The sequence below is a fragment of the Eretmochelys imbricata genome, chromosome 14, assembly GCF_965152235.1.
Source record: "Eretmochelys imbricata isolate rEreImb1 chromosome 14, rEreImb1.hap1, whole genome shotgun sequence".
NCBI classification, from domain to species: Eukaryota; Metazoa; Chordata; order Testudines; family Cheloniidae; genus Eretmochelys; species Eretmochelys imbricata.
This window is the reverse complement of record NC_135585.1, coordinates 51536737-51554268: the sequence shown is the minus strand read 5'-3', so window position 1 is coordinate 51554268 and position 17532 is coordinate 51536737. Positions and strand designations below refer to the sequence as shown.

General features: G+C 59.5%; 3 protein-coding genes across 4 annotated transcripts in view; 1 reads left to right on the top strand and 2 right to left on the bottom strand.

Moving 5' to 3' along the window:
• LOC144274155 (uncharacterized) overlaps positions 1-17532 on the top strand; it is a 135297-nt gene that overhangs the window by 55892 nt on the left and 61873 nt on the right. The window lies entirely within an intron of this gene.
• PPP1R11 (protein phosphatase 1 regulatory inhibitor subunit 11) lies at positions 5263-10197 on the bottom strand. The gene is made up of 3 exons (XM_077833602.1): positions 9822-10197; positions 7392-7500; positions 5263-6371 (listed from the first exon to the last, which is right to left on the bottom strand). The coding sequence occupies exons 1-3, from the start codon at positions 9912-9914 to the stop codon at positions 6157-6159; spliced, it is 417 nt and encodes a 138-aa protein (XP_077689728.1). The 5' UTR covers positions 9915-10197; the 3' UTR covers positions 5263-6156.
• On the bottom strand, positions 12315-15730 carry POLR1H (RNA polymerase I subunit H). Of its 2 annotated transcripts, none has more exons than XM_077833603.1 (5): positions 15634-15730; positions 15080-15215; positions 14703-14803; positions 14393-14502; positions 12315-12899 (listed from the first exon to the last, which is right to left on the bottom strand). In XM_077833603.1, the coding sequence occupies exons 2-5, from the start codon at positions 15207-15209 to the stop codon at positions 12875-12877; spliced, it is 366 nt and encodes a 121-aa protein (XP_077689729.1). In that variant the 5' UTR covers positions 15210-15215; positions 15634-15730; the 3' UTR covers positions 12315-12874. The 2 variants fall into 2 exon arrangements, with proteins under 2 accessions (XP_077689729.1, XP_077689731.1); XM_077833605.1 differs by having other exon boundaries at positions 15080-15211; positions 15634-15685.

Below are 17532 nucleotides of genomic sequence, written 5' to 3'. Positions count from 1 at the left end.
CTAATGACGTCTCTCTCTGTCTTCTCTCCACCAGGGTGTCGGGAAAATCTGCAGATAGTGAGTGCCCCTTTCTTCTCCTGCATGGTGTAAGTTGGCGGGCACAGGGCCTGGCATGGATGGCACTTTCACCGGCCACCATTCACCTGCCCCCAAGGCCCCGATCTATGATTTCCCCCCAGGTGTGAGCGTGACAGGGAGGAATGGCCACAATCCAAGCACACCCTCCATGCGGGGACCTCCGGCCCTAGAAAATAGGGCAGGGAGCTTAATAGGGGAGGCAGTGCCAACAGCTGATGGTCCCAGGGCCAGTGATGGAGTGTGGTGAGAGCGGCACAAGCAATGTCTGTGCCACGGGGAGTGGACAGAAGCCCAGTAGGGGGCGCTTTCCCCTCCCACTCAGCGCAGACCCCAATTCCGCAGTGCGACACTAGGGGGCGCCCTGACACCGTTCGGCCAGAAAGCCGCTCGGGGTTATTAAAGCTGCTTTCCCCTCAAAGCTGGGCCACTGATACTGGATTCCAGCCGATTTAATTCCACCGCCAGGAATTCTCCCAGCTGTTGCCGTGACATACAAGATCCTTCTGCGCTCCCTGGCCTCAATTGCCGCGCCGCGCTTAACCAGCGGCAGCGCCCCCGCCCCAGAAGTAGCTGCATCTCAACTGTAAGGAAGCGATCCCGCTGTGGATTGTCACGGGGCAGCTACCTCCCACCCCAGAGATGGCTGCATCTCCGTGCTGGTGAGTGACCCCAAGGAAGCATTTCTGTGCGGCTGTTCCCACCCATCCACCCAGGGGTGGCTGCACAATCAGCGCTGGGGGCACAATCCCTGGGCAGCGTTGCTGTGGGGCTGTTCCCCAGCTGCCCCACCCCAGAGGTGGCTGCATCTCAGCACTGGGCAAGCGTCCCTAGCATAACAAGCCTATAGGTCCCTTTGGGGTGATTATCGTCCATACTCTCCCTCTCTCTCTGCAGCTGACGTGACGCCGGACCCTCCCCAAACCGTCCACTCTGACCTGAGCCTCTCGGACAATATCAGGACCGTCCACCTGGGCCTTGGAGAGCAGCCCTGGCTCCCGGACCACCCCTGAGAGATTCAACTTGCTCCTGGGCCATGCCAGGCAGCTAGGGTGTCTCCTCCAGCCACATGTAGCAGAGCTAGGCCCATACAGTGGCTCCCTGCGGATAGGCCTCAGTCCCGCGCCTGCAGGGGTCCCCCCTCTGGGGGACTGGGACAAGCTGAATGTTGGTGGATCAGCCCTGGGGACAGATGCAGAAGAAATGGGACCCACTGGCCCATCTTACGGAGCACAGCTGGGAGGAACAGTCTGGGGTAACGATCGGAGCCGGCGCCCCATACAGGGGAAAGGCCCCATGTCCCATTCCCCACCAACCCCCCGAGCCAGCTGCTCTCCCTGTCCTGGGCCAGATCAGATCCTGGGCCAGGATTAGAGGGGAAAGGTTCCATGTCCCACTCCCTGCCCCCCTGAGCCAGCCAGCCCCGGTCCAGATCTGAGCCAGTGTCCCATATCGGGGAAAGGCCCTGTATCCTAGTCCCCGAACCAGCCAGTCCCCTCTGCCGCAGCTTGGGGCTAGATGAGGTCGGCCCGTATCCCCGTCCCCTACTGAGTATTTTCATGCCGTCTGCTCTCTCGTCTCACCAGAGTTTTCCCTGCTGCTCTCTGCCACAGCTGTGTTGTATTCTTGTGTGGCTGCCCCTGGAGTTTGTTTTGCTAACTTTGTATTTAGTCCAGTGCAGGCCTCTATTGTGATGAATTATTATTAATTATTATTATTATTGAGCACAAGGGGAAAAAATAAAGTCTTCCGGGAAACATGAGCCAGCCAGTCCTTCGCTCTTAGGTTTTCTTTTGAAGACCGTGGCGTGCCCCCGAAACCCCTCTATGCCAGCGGGCAAGAGAATTTCCCACGCCTGGCATGTGCCACCTGGCTCACCCAAGACTGTCATGGGAGGCGTTAAATGAAAACGCGAGCCACGCTGGTCATGAATAGCGGCGTGACGTATTGGCACAGATACTCGCCGAGGCGTTTCGGATGGCTGCCGACAATCTGTCCTGACCGTCGGTGGCAAAGCAGAGCTCACAAGCTCAATGCCGGCAAAATCACCTGTCTGCGGTCAGCCCACACAACGAGCGCTCCCCTTACATACAAAGGCCACAGGGAGAGGTGGCACTGGAGAATGGACGGGGAAGGGGGGATTCTGACTAGGGGCCGACATTGAACTTTGGGGGATATTAGGGGATGCCACCCCTTTACCATGCACCTAGGAAATAACGGAGCAGTGTGATTCGTCATGAAAAAACAGAATCATCCTGAAATTTGGGCAAAAGCCCTTCGGGGCAAGGGAAACGCGGTTGGTTGGTTAAGTCTGGTCGCTAGACAGCATGGTTATGATTTTGTTGAATATGTAGCCGGGCAGATCCATTCGCTGTACTCGCTGGCTCTTGGATCTCGCTAAACCGGCTGTTTTCACTATCAACACCCCTCGGTGCCGCGGTACGGAGTTGCGTGCTGGAGTCCAATCAGACAAGCTGGTGCCTGTGCTGTCCCCAGACGGAGACAGCGGGGCTGGGATTGCTGCAAGCGGTCAGCAGCTGCACGGGAACATGGCAACGAGCATGGCCCCTAATTCTCATCGGTTTCAGTGGGAGAGAGGGGCCCCAAACCCCTGAAGCTCTGGGCCTAAGTATTTACAGCTAGGGGTGAGTCACTAACAAGAGAGCCAACTGAGGCTGAGAGAGAGGAAATGACTAACAGTAAATGGAACCCAGGCATCCTGGCTCCCAGCCCCCCTGCTCTAACCCACTAGACCCCACTCCCCTCCCAGAGCCAGGAATAGAACCCAGGCATCCTGGCTCCCAGCTCCGCCCGCTCTCACGTACTAGACCCCATTCCCCTTCCCGAGCCGGGGAGAGAACCCAGGAGTCCTGAGTCTCTCGGACCTCCCCAACCGCTTGGCAAATCAAACTCTCGGGGAATTCCTCCATAAAAGGCAACTCTTTGCTGCATACACAGAATCCCGTCCCTGGGGGCCGGCTCATGCCAGGATAATGACAGCTTCCCTCTTCCAGGCTGTTTTTCCTGGGAGTTCCCATCAGCCTGGCTGCGGGCAGATGGTCAGCCCCACCTGGCTTGTTCCTGTTACCCCAGGCTTGGGCCTGTATCAGCAGGAGCTGAGGTGAGAGGGGCTGGGACGAAGCCAGGTCTGGGGCAGGGCTCCAGCTCCTTCCAGCTAGCGTTGGGATTCCCCTCCGCATCCCGGGTGCGGAACAACGATCCGGGAGCCTCTGCTGCTCCGGGAGGAAAGCGGCCGCTCATTCGCGCTCCCCCCAACGCCCAAGCCGCTGACCCAGCTCCAAGAAGCTGGTATACGGGGCAGGCACTAGAGGGCGACAAAGCTGACGTGGAGGAGAGCTACCCCTGCCCCAGTGCATTGTGCGATCCTGCCTCTGTTATCCCCTTCTGCCCCAAGGCTGGACACAACGGCTCTCCGGGTCGGTGGGCACCTGGGAGCGCCCGACGGCTCCAGCCCTGGCCCAGACACTGCGTACCAGTGTCTTCCTCTTTGCGCCTTTCCACTTCCCAAGCAAGGAGTCAGATCCTGGGAGCACGGCGTCCCCAGGTGGGGCCCGCCAGCCCTCATTCAGCTGCCCACCAGCCACACAGAGGCGACTGCCAAGGGGACGGAGTGGGGGCACCCAGGCCCGCGCTGCCCTGGTCTTTCTGGGATCGCCAGTGGGTTGGGTGCAGCCATCCCTGTGTGCTGGCTGAGATTTCAGCAGCAGACTCTGGTATGAAAGAGAACCCAGGAGTCCTGACACCCAGCCCGCTCTGCTCTAATCTACTAGATCACATTCCCTTCCTGGAGCTGAGGATAGAACCCAGGAGTCCTGCCTCCCAGCCCCCCCACCCAGCCACTGAAGAAAGCTGACCAAACACTCCTGTTCAACGCTGCCCCAAACCCCCCACTCTGCCTGGAGGGGGCGCTGTTCTGCTTCAGGCTGTAGTTATTTAATGAAGCAAAACCACGGCTCTTAGCGCCTGTGACAAAAGTCCCACATCAGGGCCTCGGCCCACTATCAGCTTGGGCCATGGCATCTGTCTCTCCTTGCTGTTGCAGAGAGGCAGCGTGAGCCAGTTTCCTTTGAGGGCAGGGTGTCAATTCCTCTTGTGTACTGCTGCCTGGCTGTCACCCAGCTGCCATCTCCTACCCCAGAGTGGGCTGCATTTCCACACTGGCCAGCGACCCCTGCACAGTGTTGCTGCTACAGTGCGGCTGTGCTCCACTCCAGAGGTGGCTGCATTTCCGCTGCAGATGTATGATCTGCTGGAGGCCTTTGGATTGAGAATAGAGGCATATTAGCAGTGACATTCCACCTTTGGGGGACACAGTGTCTAACTGTCAGAGCTAGCAGAAAGTTCAGGTAGAGGCAGCCCCAACACCAGCTGATCAGGGAAAGACGAGATGCAGAGATGGGAGGGTTAAGTGAGGCATTTACAAGCACAAAAAGGGCTAAATGAAAACATGCTGCTCTTACTCCGAGACCCACTCCCCTCCCAGAACTGGGTAAAGAACCCAGGAGTGCTAGATCCCAACCTCTATGCTCTAACCACAAGACCTCACTCCCGGCTCTGGGAGATTACACCCAGAGTCACTGCACACATGACAGCAGCATCTAAGGAAAGGAAATACCACCACATATGACACACCGTGGAACTGCGTAACTCATTGCTGCAGGACTGTTTCACTGGGACGGATATTTATTGAAGGTAAACCACAGAGCGTGGGTATGTGGAAATCAAGCGTCAAGTTCATGCCCATTATGAGGTACACAGAAAGCTTTCGAGGTGAGGGGTTTATTTGGCGGGGGACAGGTGATAATTTTTCTTATTAATTTAGAAAATAACAGGATGTCCACATCTTGTCTTCCCGGTTTTGCTGGAGGTTACCTCGAAGGAACCAGGAGGCAGCTCAGGAGAGGTCATAAGGGAAAGGGATTCAGAAACAGGGACTCTTTCACGATGACCGTTTTTCTCTCAGCTGTTTAGGGGGTGTTTGAGATAAATGCGAAGAAAGAGCGTTCACTTGAACACAAATCAATGTAGCGCGTTTGTCTTCCGGGGAATCTGCATTGCTGTAAACACCCCAGTTCTTTAGTCACCTAGAGAGATTTCCAGGACAGACGACACCTAGATTTCTAGTGTTAAAAAAATCAAGCAGGAAAAAAAAACACCTTTTCCAGGTAAAATCCGACAAGCCTCCTTTATACATCAGGAAGAAGCATGGAAGGAAACAAGGCCACAGCCAAAGATTGTTTGTCCTCTTACCAGGACACTGTAAACGTTTTATGATCAACACCATTTGCAGCTATGAAGGGAAAATAAGGGTGATTAAAGCTTCTATTTCAGGGCCTTGGCAGAGCTGTGTCTGTGATGGGGGGGGAATACCAGTAGGTGAGGATTGAGGGGCACTGGCAGAGCTGTGGGGAGGGAAGAGAAACCGAGGGCTGGGCTAGCAGGGGGCTGTGGGTCAGGAGGGAGGGGCACCGGTAGGGCTGGGGGAGGGAGGGGCGGGGCTGACAGGGGGCTGCAGGTCAGGAGTGAGGGGCACCAGCAGGGCTGGGGGAGGGAGGGGCGGGGCTGCGGGTCAGGAGTGAGGGGCACCAGCAGGGTTGGGGGAAGGAGGGGCGAGGCTGTGGGTCAGGAGTGAGGGGCACCAGCAGGGCTGGAGGAGGGAAGGACAGGGCTAACAGGGGGCTGTGGGTCAGGAGCGATGGACACCGGCAGAGCTGGGGGGGGAGCCCATGGCTGGGGGCTGTGGGTCAGGAGTGATGGGCACCGGCAGAGCTGGGGGGGGAGCCCAGGGCTGGGCTGGCCGGGGGCAGCGCGTCAGGAGCAGGGGGCACCGGCAGAGCTGCGCCCGCCCCCCCCAGCAGAAAGCAGCAGGCCGTGGCCGCTCGTGGTCACCGACACAGACGTTTAATGGAGAAGCACAGAGACGCAGCCGGCCCGTGGCTCGGTACATTCCACGCCGGGGCACTGGGCGGGACGGCCGACGACAGCAGCTCGCAGGCCAGCAGGCTCACGGACAGACGGACAGGCCCGCGTCCCCCGGTCAGTCCGGCGGGGTGGAGGGGCTCAGTGCTGCATGGCTGCAGCGTGGTCCTGGCCCGGCGCCTCGGCCTTGCGGGGGCTGCCCTTGACCCCCCCAGAGCCGCCGCCCCCCCGGCCCCCGTGCTCCCCCTTCCTGTGGCCCCGGATGCAGTGGGCGTTGCCGCAGCCCTCGTCCTCCTCGTCCTCGCTCTCTGTGGAGCTCTCGCCGAAGGCCCGCGGCTTCTCGTAGATGCAGCAGCCTGGGCGGGGCAGGGAGGTTACATGGGGGGTGGGTGCGATGGGGGGAGGGGAGGTTAGAAGGGGATGTGGGGAGGGCCATGGGGGGGGTTAGAAGGGGATGTGGGGGGGACCATGGGGGAAGGGGAGGTTACAAGGGGATGTGAGGGGGCATGGGGATTAGAAGGGGAGGGCCATGGGGAGAGGGGAGGTTAGAGGGGGATGTGGGGGGACACAGGGGAGGAACAAGGGGGTGGGGGAGGGGAGAGCGAGGGGCATGATGCCGGGGCGGGCGGGGGGGGGAGGTGGAGAGAGACAGAGGGAGTCAGAAGCCCCCCAGCTGGTCAGCCTGCACCCAGCCCCGTGGCCCGGCCTGGGGGGCGGGGTGGGGGCCAGCCCAGGCTGTCAGTGTCTCCACCATTTGCCTGGGGCTCTCAGAGCGGAGGCCGAGAGACCTGGGGGTCCTTTACTGACCTCTCCCGTGCCTGAGCCGTGCCACCCCCCCCTCCCCCCCCGTTAAGTCCCAGGTGGCCATGTCCCTCTGCAAAACAGCTGAGCCCAGCAAGTCACAGGCTCCATTCCGCGGGGAGGGGACGTTGTCACCCCGTTAGCAGGAGCCGCTGACGGTGTAATTCTGGCCTTTGGGGGATTCGAGAGGATCAGTCGGAATGGGGCCTTTCTCTTCCCATCGGGCCCCAGGGTGGGGACTGGCTGGCTCAGGATGGGGAAGGGGGGTGAGGAGAGGGCACGGAGCACTTTCCCCATCGGAGCGTGGGCTCCGATCCAGCCCCAGGGCTGGGGACTGGCTGGCTCAGAGAGTGGGATCCATCAGCAATGCTGAGGCGAAGAGTTTGGCGTTGAGCATGTGGAAGCAGGAAGCGGAGGGATGGAGAACCCAGGAGTCCCGACTCCCAGCCTCCCCCGCTCTAACCACTAGGCCCCACTACGCTCTCCATTCTGAATGATGTGGCGAACGGCTCTGTACCTGGATGGGGGCGGGGGGGGGGGAAAGGAGTCTCGGAAGGGGAGAGCCGACTACTCACATTTAGACGACCTACGGCCCAAGTGCTCGTTGTCCACAGTGTCGCTCGACCATTCCACCTTCTTATCTGGCTTTCGCTTCCTCAGCTTGATGGTCAGGCTGCGGTTCTCCTGCGGGCCGTGGGGTGGGGGGGTGGAGCGAGAGTGGGGGATCAGACCACGGCCGGTCACGGATGACCCATGGAGAAAGACCTCGGATGGCTTGGCTGGATAAGTACGGCGAGACCTGGGACAGCCGGGGGCGCTATGCTCCAGAGAACGGGGTGGGGAGCTCAGTAAGGGGGCGCTCTCCCCTGGCAGGCGGAGCTGGCCCCAGTGCGGCACTAGGGGGCGCTGTGCTGCAGGGAGCGGGACAGGGGCACAGTAGGGGGCGCTCTTCTATGACACTCAGGCAAACCCTCTCACAATGCCTCCGGCTGCTGCCCGGCTCCACAGCGTGTCCCTTCCACCACCGCCTTGGGGGCACCGTGGCTCCCACGCCCTGCTGTTTCCATGGCTACCGTGCCCTGTTCCAGCTGTGGCGGTCACCAGGGTTACCATGTTCCGTGGCTGCCAGGACAGACATGTTCCCTGTGTCCCTCGTCACAGTCATCGCTGTGACGGCCACCACGAGCGTCACCATGGGTACCACGCCCCATTCCTACTAGGATGGTTGCCCCACTCCCACTTCCTGCAGTCGCCATAACGATGGCCGTGTCACCCTGGGTACCACGCCCTCTTGTCGCTGGGATGGTTGCCGTGGCAACCGCCAACCCCCCTTTCACAGCAACCGTTGCTGTGACTCCCACACCCTGCAGTTACCGTGGCTTCCCTGGCATCATGGTCGCTGTGACAACCAATACCGTGGCGCCCACGATGGGTACAGAGCTCACAGAAGGGCCCAGCGGGGGCACATGCGGGTGGGGACAGGGGGCCAGTTTGGGGGCCTCTGAATGAATTTTTTAACTAATGCTCCCCACTGCTAGTTAACACCTGGCATCTAAAAGAGAGAACCAGGGGGCTGCTTAATCAAAACCGGATTTGATTTTAATGGTGAAAATCCAAGCCACACGAAAATGCGTCGTTCCCCTCAAAACCTCATTTTCCCTCCATGGTCCCCCCACCCTGTGATCCCACAGACTTGCAAAGTCTCCAAGCCCAAATGCCCATGATTTTATATTAAGTCTCCCCACGTTCTTGTGATTTAATATTTAACCCCCCAAAATAAAATATAAAAAAACCCACATCCCTCTGATTCGATCTTTTAAAAAACCGTCAAATTAAAACACCCAATTTCCCATGATTTTAACCTCCAAAATAAACCCCCATATCCGTGTGATTTTATATGAAATCCCCAAAACTAAAAAAAAAAAAAAAGCCACTCATCCCCATGATTTTATACTAAGCACCCCCAAATGTAAATAAAACGCACACAGCCTGGTGATTGTGTGTTAACCCCCCCAAATTTATAGAACCCCTAAATCCCCATGATTTTCTATTAGCCCCACAAATGTTTAATCTCTCAAATTACTGTGATTTTACAATCACCCCACTCCCCAAAATTAAAACAAATGGACAGGCAACCCCCACTTTTCAAGCCTTCAGGATTTTACTTTATTATTATTAAAAAAAAAAAAATTCCTGTGGTTTTTGTGTTATTCCCCCCCTTTACAAAACCTTCAGTTTTTTATGTTAAGCTTTCCAAAAATATTTATAAAACCCCCAAATACTTGGGATTATTTATTAAATCCTCCCCAAAATTTACAACCCCCCAAATCCCTGAGATTTCATAACCCTAAAATTACCAAAAAAAAACCAAAAACCCAAACAAACCCCAAATCCGGGGATTTTACATTTTTTAAAAACACAAATTTACAAAAGCCTCAAATCCCTGAGATTTTATATTTACCCTTCCCCCATGTTATAAACCCTTCCAAACTCCAGTATTTTATATTGCCCCCCATCAAATCTCTGGGGTTTTATATTAACCGGCCCCCAAATATATACAAACACCCCAATCCCTGGGATTTTACATCCCCCACCCCAATTTTTTTTTATAAACCTGCCCCAAACTCCTGGGATTTTATATTAACTTCTGCAAAATTTGCAACCCCAAATCCTGGGATCTTTCATTAACCAGCCCCCCCCGCCCCCCCTCCCAAAAACCTGGGATCTTTCATTAACCAGCCCCCCCGCCCCCCTCCCTAAATCCTGGGGTCTTTCATTAACCAGCCCCCCCCCGCCCCCCTCCCTAAATCCTGGGGTCTTTCATTAACCAGCCCCCCCCCGCCCCCCTCCCTAAATCCTGGGGTCTTTCATTAACCAGCCCCCCCCGCCCCCCCAATCCTGGGATCTTTCATTGACTGCCCGCCCCCCAATTATTGTAGCCCCCCCAAATCCGGGGATTTTATATTGACCCCCGCCCCCCGGGCCCCGATCCCGGCCCCGCTCACCGGCTCGACGGTCACGGTCTCGGTGACGGTGGTGCTAGCGGCCCCCCCACCGGCCGCCGCTGTCGCCGTCGCCGTCGCCGTCGCCTCCGCCATGGCGCTGCCCGGCCCCCGCCCGCCGCGGCCCCGGTTGCCGGGGGGAAGAGTCTGCGCCGCGCACCGCCCCTGCCTCGCTCCCGCCGGCTGCTGCTGCGGCTGCCCCCGGCTCTCCCAGCAGCCCGCGGCGAGCGACCGCCGGGCTCCCACCCCCAGCCGCGCGCCACTTCCGGCCAGCGGCCCGCTACTTCCCGCTTCCGGGTGCGAGTTCCCGGAACACTGTCCCCCGCCCCGCTCCTCTGGCTCTGGAAGGGAATTCTCCACGCCGCGCTTCCGCCGTACGGGGGCGCGGCGCGCATGCGCGGCCAGAAAAAGGGGGCGGGAGAGAATTCTAGCCTGAGTCATGTCCAAGGCAGGGAGGGGCTGGTGTGAGGTCCCCTGGGGCGGCAGCCTGAGCTGTCACGTGATGGGTCAGTGGTGGGGGGGGGGTGTCAGTAGGACTATGGGGGGGCACATGCGCGGGGTATGGGGAAAGAGGATGCAGCGGGGGGCTCAGTGGGATTATGGGGGATACGTGGGGGCACAGGGGAAGGGGGATGCAGCGGGGGGCTCAGTGGGACTATGGGGGACACGTGGGGGCAGAGGGGAATGCAGTGGGGGGCTCAGTGGGTCTGTGCAGTATAGGGGAAGGGAAGCACCCTGCGGGGGTCAGTGGCACTATAGGGGCACATGTGGGTGGCATAGGGGAAGTGGGGGGCTCAGTGGAACCATTGGGAGCACATGGGGGGGGAAGAGGGATACTGGGGGGGTCAGTGAGACTGTGGGCCCAATGGAGGGACCAGGGCTGAGTGGGGGGGACATATGCGGAAAGGGGGGGCTCAGTGGGGGGGGAAAGACTGAGATGGGCACAGGAGGAAGGGGGATGCAGTTGGGGGGCAGGTACTGAGTGGGGAGGCCATGGCGGATCAAAAAGGGAAGAGGGACTCAATGGGGCCAGGCCTCTGTGAGGGGGCACTTGGGGAAAGGGGGGCTTAGTGAGGGGGCACCAAGCTTGGGGGGGGGGCAAGAGGATACAGCTGGGGGGGAGGAACCGAGTGGGGCAGCCATGGGGGAAGCTAGGGGGAAAAGAGAGACAGTGGAGAGAGCGAAAAGGATGGGGCTCTATAGGAGTTGTGAGAGGACAGTGACTGAGGGGCATGGGGGAAGTGTAAATACAGCTGGGGGCAGGGCTTGAGAGGCCATGGGGGGGCTCAGTGGGGCAGCCATAGGGAAAGGAGGAATTCATGAGGGGGCAGTATGAGAGATACAGTAGGGGGAACACAGACGGATCATAGAGAGAGCGGGACTGTGAGGGGAGGACTGAGTGGTGGACATAAGGGGAGGGGCATACAGTTGGGGGTCTTGCGGGAGGAAAAGGGGGAAGTGGGCAGGCTCAGAGGGGGCGATACAGGAGGCAGGGCTAAGTAGGACTATGTGGGGAAGGGAGGCTCTGGGGCAGTCACGGGGAGGGAAAAGGGGGGGGTCTGATGCAGTGGAAGACCATGGGCTGAGAGGCGCGATCATGTGGGGAAAGGCTGGGGAGGGGGCAGAAGGAGGAGAGATTCAGGAGAGGGGCACATGGGAGGAGAGGGGTGCACTTAGCAGCTGTGAGGTGGAACAAGGCCTGTGTGGGGCAAAAGGGGGGGCTGAGGAGGGAGAAGAGGATATTTGGGGGGATGGGGGGTTTCAGTGGGAACAGGGAGATGGAAAATGGGGAGCTGTGGGAGGGGGAGTTAAGTGAAGAGGGGATACGGGAGGGGAAGGCCATGGGGGGCTGAGGGGAAAAGTGGGGGCAAGGGGTGTGGAGGGGAAAGCGGGGAGCCATGTGAGGGAGTGTGAATGGGGCAGGGCTGGGGGGGAATCCCTGAGGATCTCTGATGTGGAGCAGCGTGGGGGGAACGGGTGCCCACAGCCAGCACATGGGCGGGAGAGGCAGCTGTTGCCCACCACTGTCTCCAGCCCTTTCTAGACAGTCCTGAATGGAGGGGGTGGCGGGAGGAAGGACTGAGTGGGGGGCCAGTCCTGAAGGGCCAGGCTCTGCCAGCCTCAGCACCAGAGACAGTAGCAGGGACAGGGGGCGGCATTGGGGGAAGCAGGAAGGTGCAGTCAATGTTTTAACAGGGAACTCAGGACACCTGGGTTCAATTCACGCCTCTGCCCCTGACTCTATGTGGGACCTTAGGCAAGTCCTTTTACTTTTCTGTGCCCCCCCCACCCCAATTGGCTGCTATTTGGGGCAGGGACTGTCTCTCCCTGTGAGTCTGGGCAGCACCCGGCACAACGGGGCCCTGATCTCAGCTGGGGCAGGGACTGTCTCTCCCTGTGTGTCTGGGCAGCGCCCGGCACAACGGGGCCCCTATATCTGTGATTCTAGACCGAAGAGGAGAGTGACACACGCAGGGTTCATGTACAAAATAGGGTTTTATTTACTTCTCCTAGGAGGAGGGGGTTGTTGCCTTGGCTGGAAATATGCACCCAGGACTCCCCAGCTGGTCTGTCCTCCAGAGCCCATGATCCTGAAAGAGGGGAGAAAACCCCCCTTGTCGTCCCCCCCAAAGCACAATACACCAACAGGCTCTCCCCGGAGAACGCAGCAGCTGGGGTCCGGCATCGGAACTGCCAGAGCAGCCTTAAATAGTCTTGAGTTCTCCATAAATGGATCTACATCCCCTGGGGCTCATGACTTGGGGTTCCTCTAGGGGGTGTGGAAGGGGGATGGGGTATCCCCAATGGTTACACCCTTGGGAGTCACCTCCACAGGGCCGGGGTTGTGTTCATGCCCCTCCTTTGCTTCATTGTGCTGCAGACACCAGTGCAGTGAACGCTGAGTGGTGGTGGCTGTCAGCCCATAGGTCGACCCGGGCCTGAGCCAAGAAAAGGATCTTGTTAGGAGGTGAGGCAAGTTGTTCTGGGTAAAGGAGGGGTGGGTGTTACACCTAGTCTTCTCTTGTCCATGGCCCCCTGCCCCCGTGCTGCTCCATTCATGAGTCTTCCTTCTCCTGGAACCTGTGCACAACAAAAGCCAAGCATCAATCCTTTGCAGAAGCTTTTACTTTTTTATTTCTTTTTTGATCTGTGGAACTGCCTGCTGCAGGATGCTGCTAAAGTCACAGGGAGACCACACACCTGCTGTGGGAAAGCTTTCCTCCCCTCCAGTATCCCTAATCCCTCTGGGGATGGAGATCCCCCATAAGCTGCTCTTTGGGCATGACCGGTGGTTCCATTTAAGAGAAGATAGAGGATGCCAGCCCCATCCCGACCCACTTTATTCCTTTTCTCCACTTTGGTTGATGAGTTACGTCACACGAAAGGCAGGGCATGTGGCTAATAAGGGCCACTCCAGGAAGGAAGCCAGGAGAGACTCAAAGGTGGGCAGCAGAAATACACGAACTGCCCCACGCTGGAAAATTAGATCTACTCAGCTACATCGCCCAGAGATGTGAAAAATATCCCCCGAGCAGCATGGTTAAGCCGACCTAAGTCCCAGCGTAGACAGCGCTTCAGCGATGGACGAATTCTTCACTTCAACTAGCTACCGCCTCTCGGGGAGGTGGATTCCCTGTGCCGATGGGAGAACCCCTCCCGCAGCGTAGGCGTTTCAAGTGTAGACAAGTCCAAAGACTCCCCCAAGCTCCCAGGGGTGGAAAGGCTGCAGGGAGCAGCAGCCAGCTAGGAAGGTTGGAGCGTGAAGGGCGTGTCTGCCAGAGGGAAGCCTTAGCTGGGACAGGGAGAAGAACCCTGCACAGAGGTGGGATTCAGCTAGGCAGGGCTGTGTGGGGGAGTTCTTGCATTTCCCTCTGCACTTCTTGACCACACAAGAAGCCTCCATCCAAGTTCTTCGGCCACTTTGTTTTTTAATCAGTAAATCTCGGTTGCCCCGTACGCACCCAGTCCGACGTCAGCCAACGCACAGATGTTAGGTGAGCGTGCACTGCATTATACGAAGGCCTGGCTTAGCGTGAGTGAACAGCACTCTGGGAAAAATCTAAGCTACATCCCACAATACCCTGCAGTAACACCACCTAGCGTTCAGCATCAGCAGATAGGAAAAATCAAGATACACGCCTAGTGTGCAAGCCAGGGAGGCCCCTTCACGGACCGGTACCTGGAATGCCAGTATCCACAACAAAGATAAGGAAAGGTACAGAACAAAAGGAACTGGGACAAACGGGTGGGTTGGATTTTAGTGAAGAGTTTTGTAACGTATAAAATCATCCCATAAATATGACTAGCTGAAATGCTTGGGAGCACATTGTGTACACCTTGTACAACAAGAAACCACAGTTAACTATTATTTTTCTGGCTGTTCCCTTTGGTTTTCTGGGGGGGTTGGGCTAACCGTGAGGTCTCATTTTAAGGGAACAACCTGGATCAGTTTAGCTGACGAGGAAATACAGCTGAGATCTAGGTCACCTGGGGACGGGTCTCTTCCCCTGTGGGCAATAACTTTCCCGTCTTTCCCCTCTCACGTGGGCAGTAGGGAAGGGACGGCACCTTACTTGCACTGGCCACAGGTGTAGAAGACAGTCTGTCCTTCGTCCGCTGATCTCATCTGCCGGGTGTGATAGACCATGCCCTCGTGACCACACTGGGGGCACTTCCTATCGATCTGAAAGGATCACCAAGGCAGAGTCAAATCCATGGAATGAAGATTCCCTCCCACTCCCACAAAAAACTCCTCCACTGGGATAAAAGGGAAATACGTCAAGGCCAGGTGATAATGTACCAGTGGGACTTCCTGCTGCAGGATGTTAGGAGACTCTTGACGTGTCTTTTCCTTCCCGCCCACCCACAGAAATCCCCACTCACCATGGGTCCCTTGACCTCCTGCCCGTCGTCCATGATCATCAGAGCCACAGAGCCCGGCCGGTTGAACTCGACACACGACTGGACCACCTTCCCTTCGAAATCTGTGCAGGGAGAGGAAGAGCGTTATCGAGGGATGTGAGCATCAGACAGAGGAACTAATGCACTTCAGAGACTTGTCTCTCAGAGGGCCAGCACTGGACCCCACTCCTCTCCCAGAGCTGGGGACAGAGCCCAGGAGTCCTGACTTCCAGCCTGCCCTGCTCTAACCCACTGCCCCCCACTCCCGTCCTTTCCCCGAGGGATTTCACTAGTGGACAGAGGGGAATCCAGCCCCCCTAGATAAATGCCAGTGTGGGGTGTGATGCTGCCGCCCTCACCTCGTACGTCAATGGAGAAGGAGCAGCGCACGCACGTCACCTTGTCCTGGAAGCCTGGCAGGGGCAGGATGGTCCCACACTCCGGGCAGAAGTCCAGGTCCGACTGGAAGCAGGAGGTGCCCAGCTCCATGGCTGCCTGCGAGAAAAGCCACCGGACTAGCTGGGTGGCCAGCGGCACCCTGACCAGCGCTGCTCTGAGCTACCACAGGCCTCAGCCAGGCCCCCAAGCCCCTCCGGCACCCGGACGGGTGGGGGGCGTGTTTACTTCCATCAATTTACAACCCCCAGGACCCATAACTCCTACCCCCGCCCCCCGGTGCCCCGGTGCCTCCCATAACCACACCCGCAACCCTCCTCCCACCCAGCCCCTCTCACCTCACCCCAACCCTGCCCCCCCACCCCATCCGTGCCCCCTCAGCCCTCCAGGGGACTCCTCAATAAATCTTCCACCCCTGATTATTCCCCCCCCCCCGCCCAGCATCCCCCACCCCCGGTGCCTCCTTCAAAAGGGCTGATTCCTGTCCCTTAATCACGTCTCCTTGTGCCCCCCTCACCCCACAGCTGCGCGGCTCCCCCTCCGCCCCGGCCCCCCACGTGTGCGAGCGTTCGGAGCAGACAACTGCGGCCCGGCCGGGGATAGAGCGTCTTCTAGTCCTCCAGAGGAGTAGAGGGGAAGCGGGAGGCAGAGTGTCGCCAGCCCAGCCCCTGCCCCGCCCCCGGTGCCCCTCACTCCCGACCCGCAGCCCCCCACCAGCCCCCCCCCGCTCTCCCGGTGCCCCTCACTCCCGACCCGCAGCCCCCCGCCAGCCCAGCCCATCCCCCCCGCTCTCCCGGTGCCCCTCACTCCCGACCTGCAGCCCCCGCGAGCCCATCCCCCCCCCGCTGTCCCGGTGCCCCTCACTCCCGACCCGCAGCCCCCGCGAGCCCATCCCCCCCCCCGCTGTCCCGGTGCCCCTCACTCCCGACCCGCAGCCCCCCGCCAGCCCATCCCCCCCCGTTCTCCCGGTGCCCCTCACTCCCGACCCGCAGCCCCCCGCCAGCCCATCCCCCCCCCGTTCTCCCGGTGCCCCTCACTCCCGACCCGCAGCCCCCCGCCAGCCCCCCCCCCCGCTCTCCCGGTGCCCCTCACTCCCGACCCGCAGCCCCCCGCCAGCCCAGCCCATCCCCCCCCGCTCTCCCGGTGCCCCTCACTCCCGACCCGCAACCCCCCGCCAGCCCATCCCCCCCCCCGCTCTCCCGGTGCCCCTCACTCCCGACCCGCAGCCCCCCGCCAGCCCAGCCCCCCCCCGCTCTCCCGGTGCCCCTCACTCCCGACCCGCAGCCCCCCGCCAGCCTAGCCCCCCCCCCGCTCTCCCGGTGCCCCTCACTCCCGACCCGCAGTCCCCCGCCAGCCCAGCCCCCCCCCCGCTCTCCCGGTGCCCCTCACTCCCGACCCGCAGCCCCCCGCCAGCCTAGCCCCCCCCCGCTCTCCCGGTGCCCCTCACTCCCGACCCGCAGCCCCCTGCCAGCCTAGCCCCCCCCCCCCGCTCTCCCGGTGCCCCTCACTCCCGACCCGCAGCCCCCTGCCAGCCCATCCCCCTCCCCCGCTCTCCCGGTGCCCCTCACTCCCGACCCTCAGCCCCCTGCCAGCCGAGCCGGTGGCTCCCAGGTTTCCTAGCGCCTCTCAGTGCGGACCCAGGCACCAGCTGCTATTTCCAGCCCTGGCTGCTAGCCCGGCTCAAGCCGAGGTTGAAGCCGCTGCAGTTAATCCAGCACGAGAAGAGGTGCGAGGCTCCATGTCCCGTTCTCCGGCCCCTCATCTGGGGCCAGCCCAGAAAGCAAAGCCCTGGAGGGGAAAAGTAGAACCCAGGAGTCCTGACTCCCAGCCCCTCCCGTTCGCCTCCCCTAATCTGCTCTGGCTTCCCAGAGCTGGGATAGAACCCAGGAGTCCTGACTCCCAGCCCCCCCTGCTCTAACCACTAGACACCACTCTGCTCCCAGAGCGAGGAATAGAACCCAGGAGTCCTGACTCCTTGCCTTCTTCCTCGGACAACTGGACTGCGTTACCTCTTAGGTGGAGGAATCTGCTGCTGAAAATCTTGAGCCCCTACACTGCCAGGCGGGGAGCGATGATCAGTATAAGACATGTTTACAGGGCCCATATATTAGGAATCCCCAGGCTGGATCAGCCCAGGGGGCCACCTAGCCCAATAGCTTGTCTCTGGGCAGTGGCCAGCGCCGGTTGGTTCAGGGAAAGGGGCGAGACGCCCTCTGATATTCTTTACACTGTGCTTCATCGCGATTGGATCAGCAGCATCCCTCGTCCCAAAGAGCTATGGCCCTGATCCTGCAGAGACTTAAACATGCGCTTAACTTTAGGCACATGAGTTTGATGGGGGACAGTTGAGCCGCGTGTTAAGTCTCTGCAGGATCCGGGCCTCAACCAACTGGGTGAGAACAGTAGGGTTGGTGGT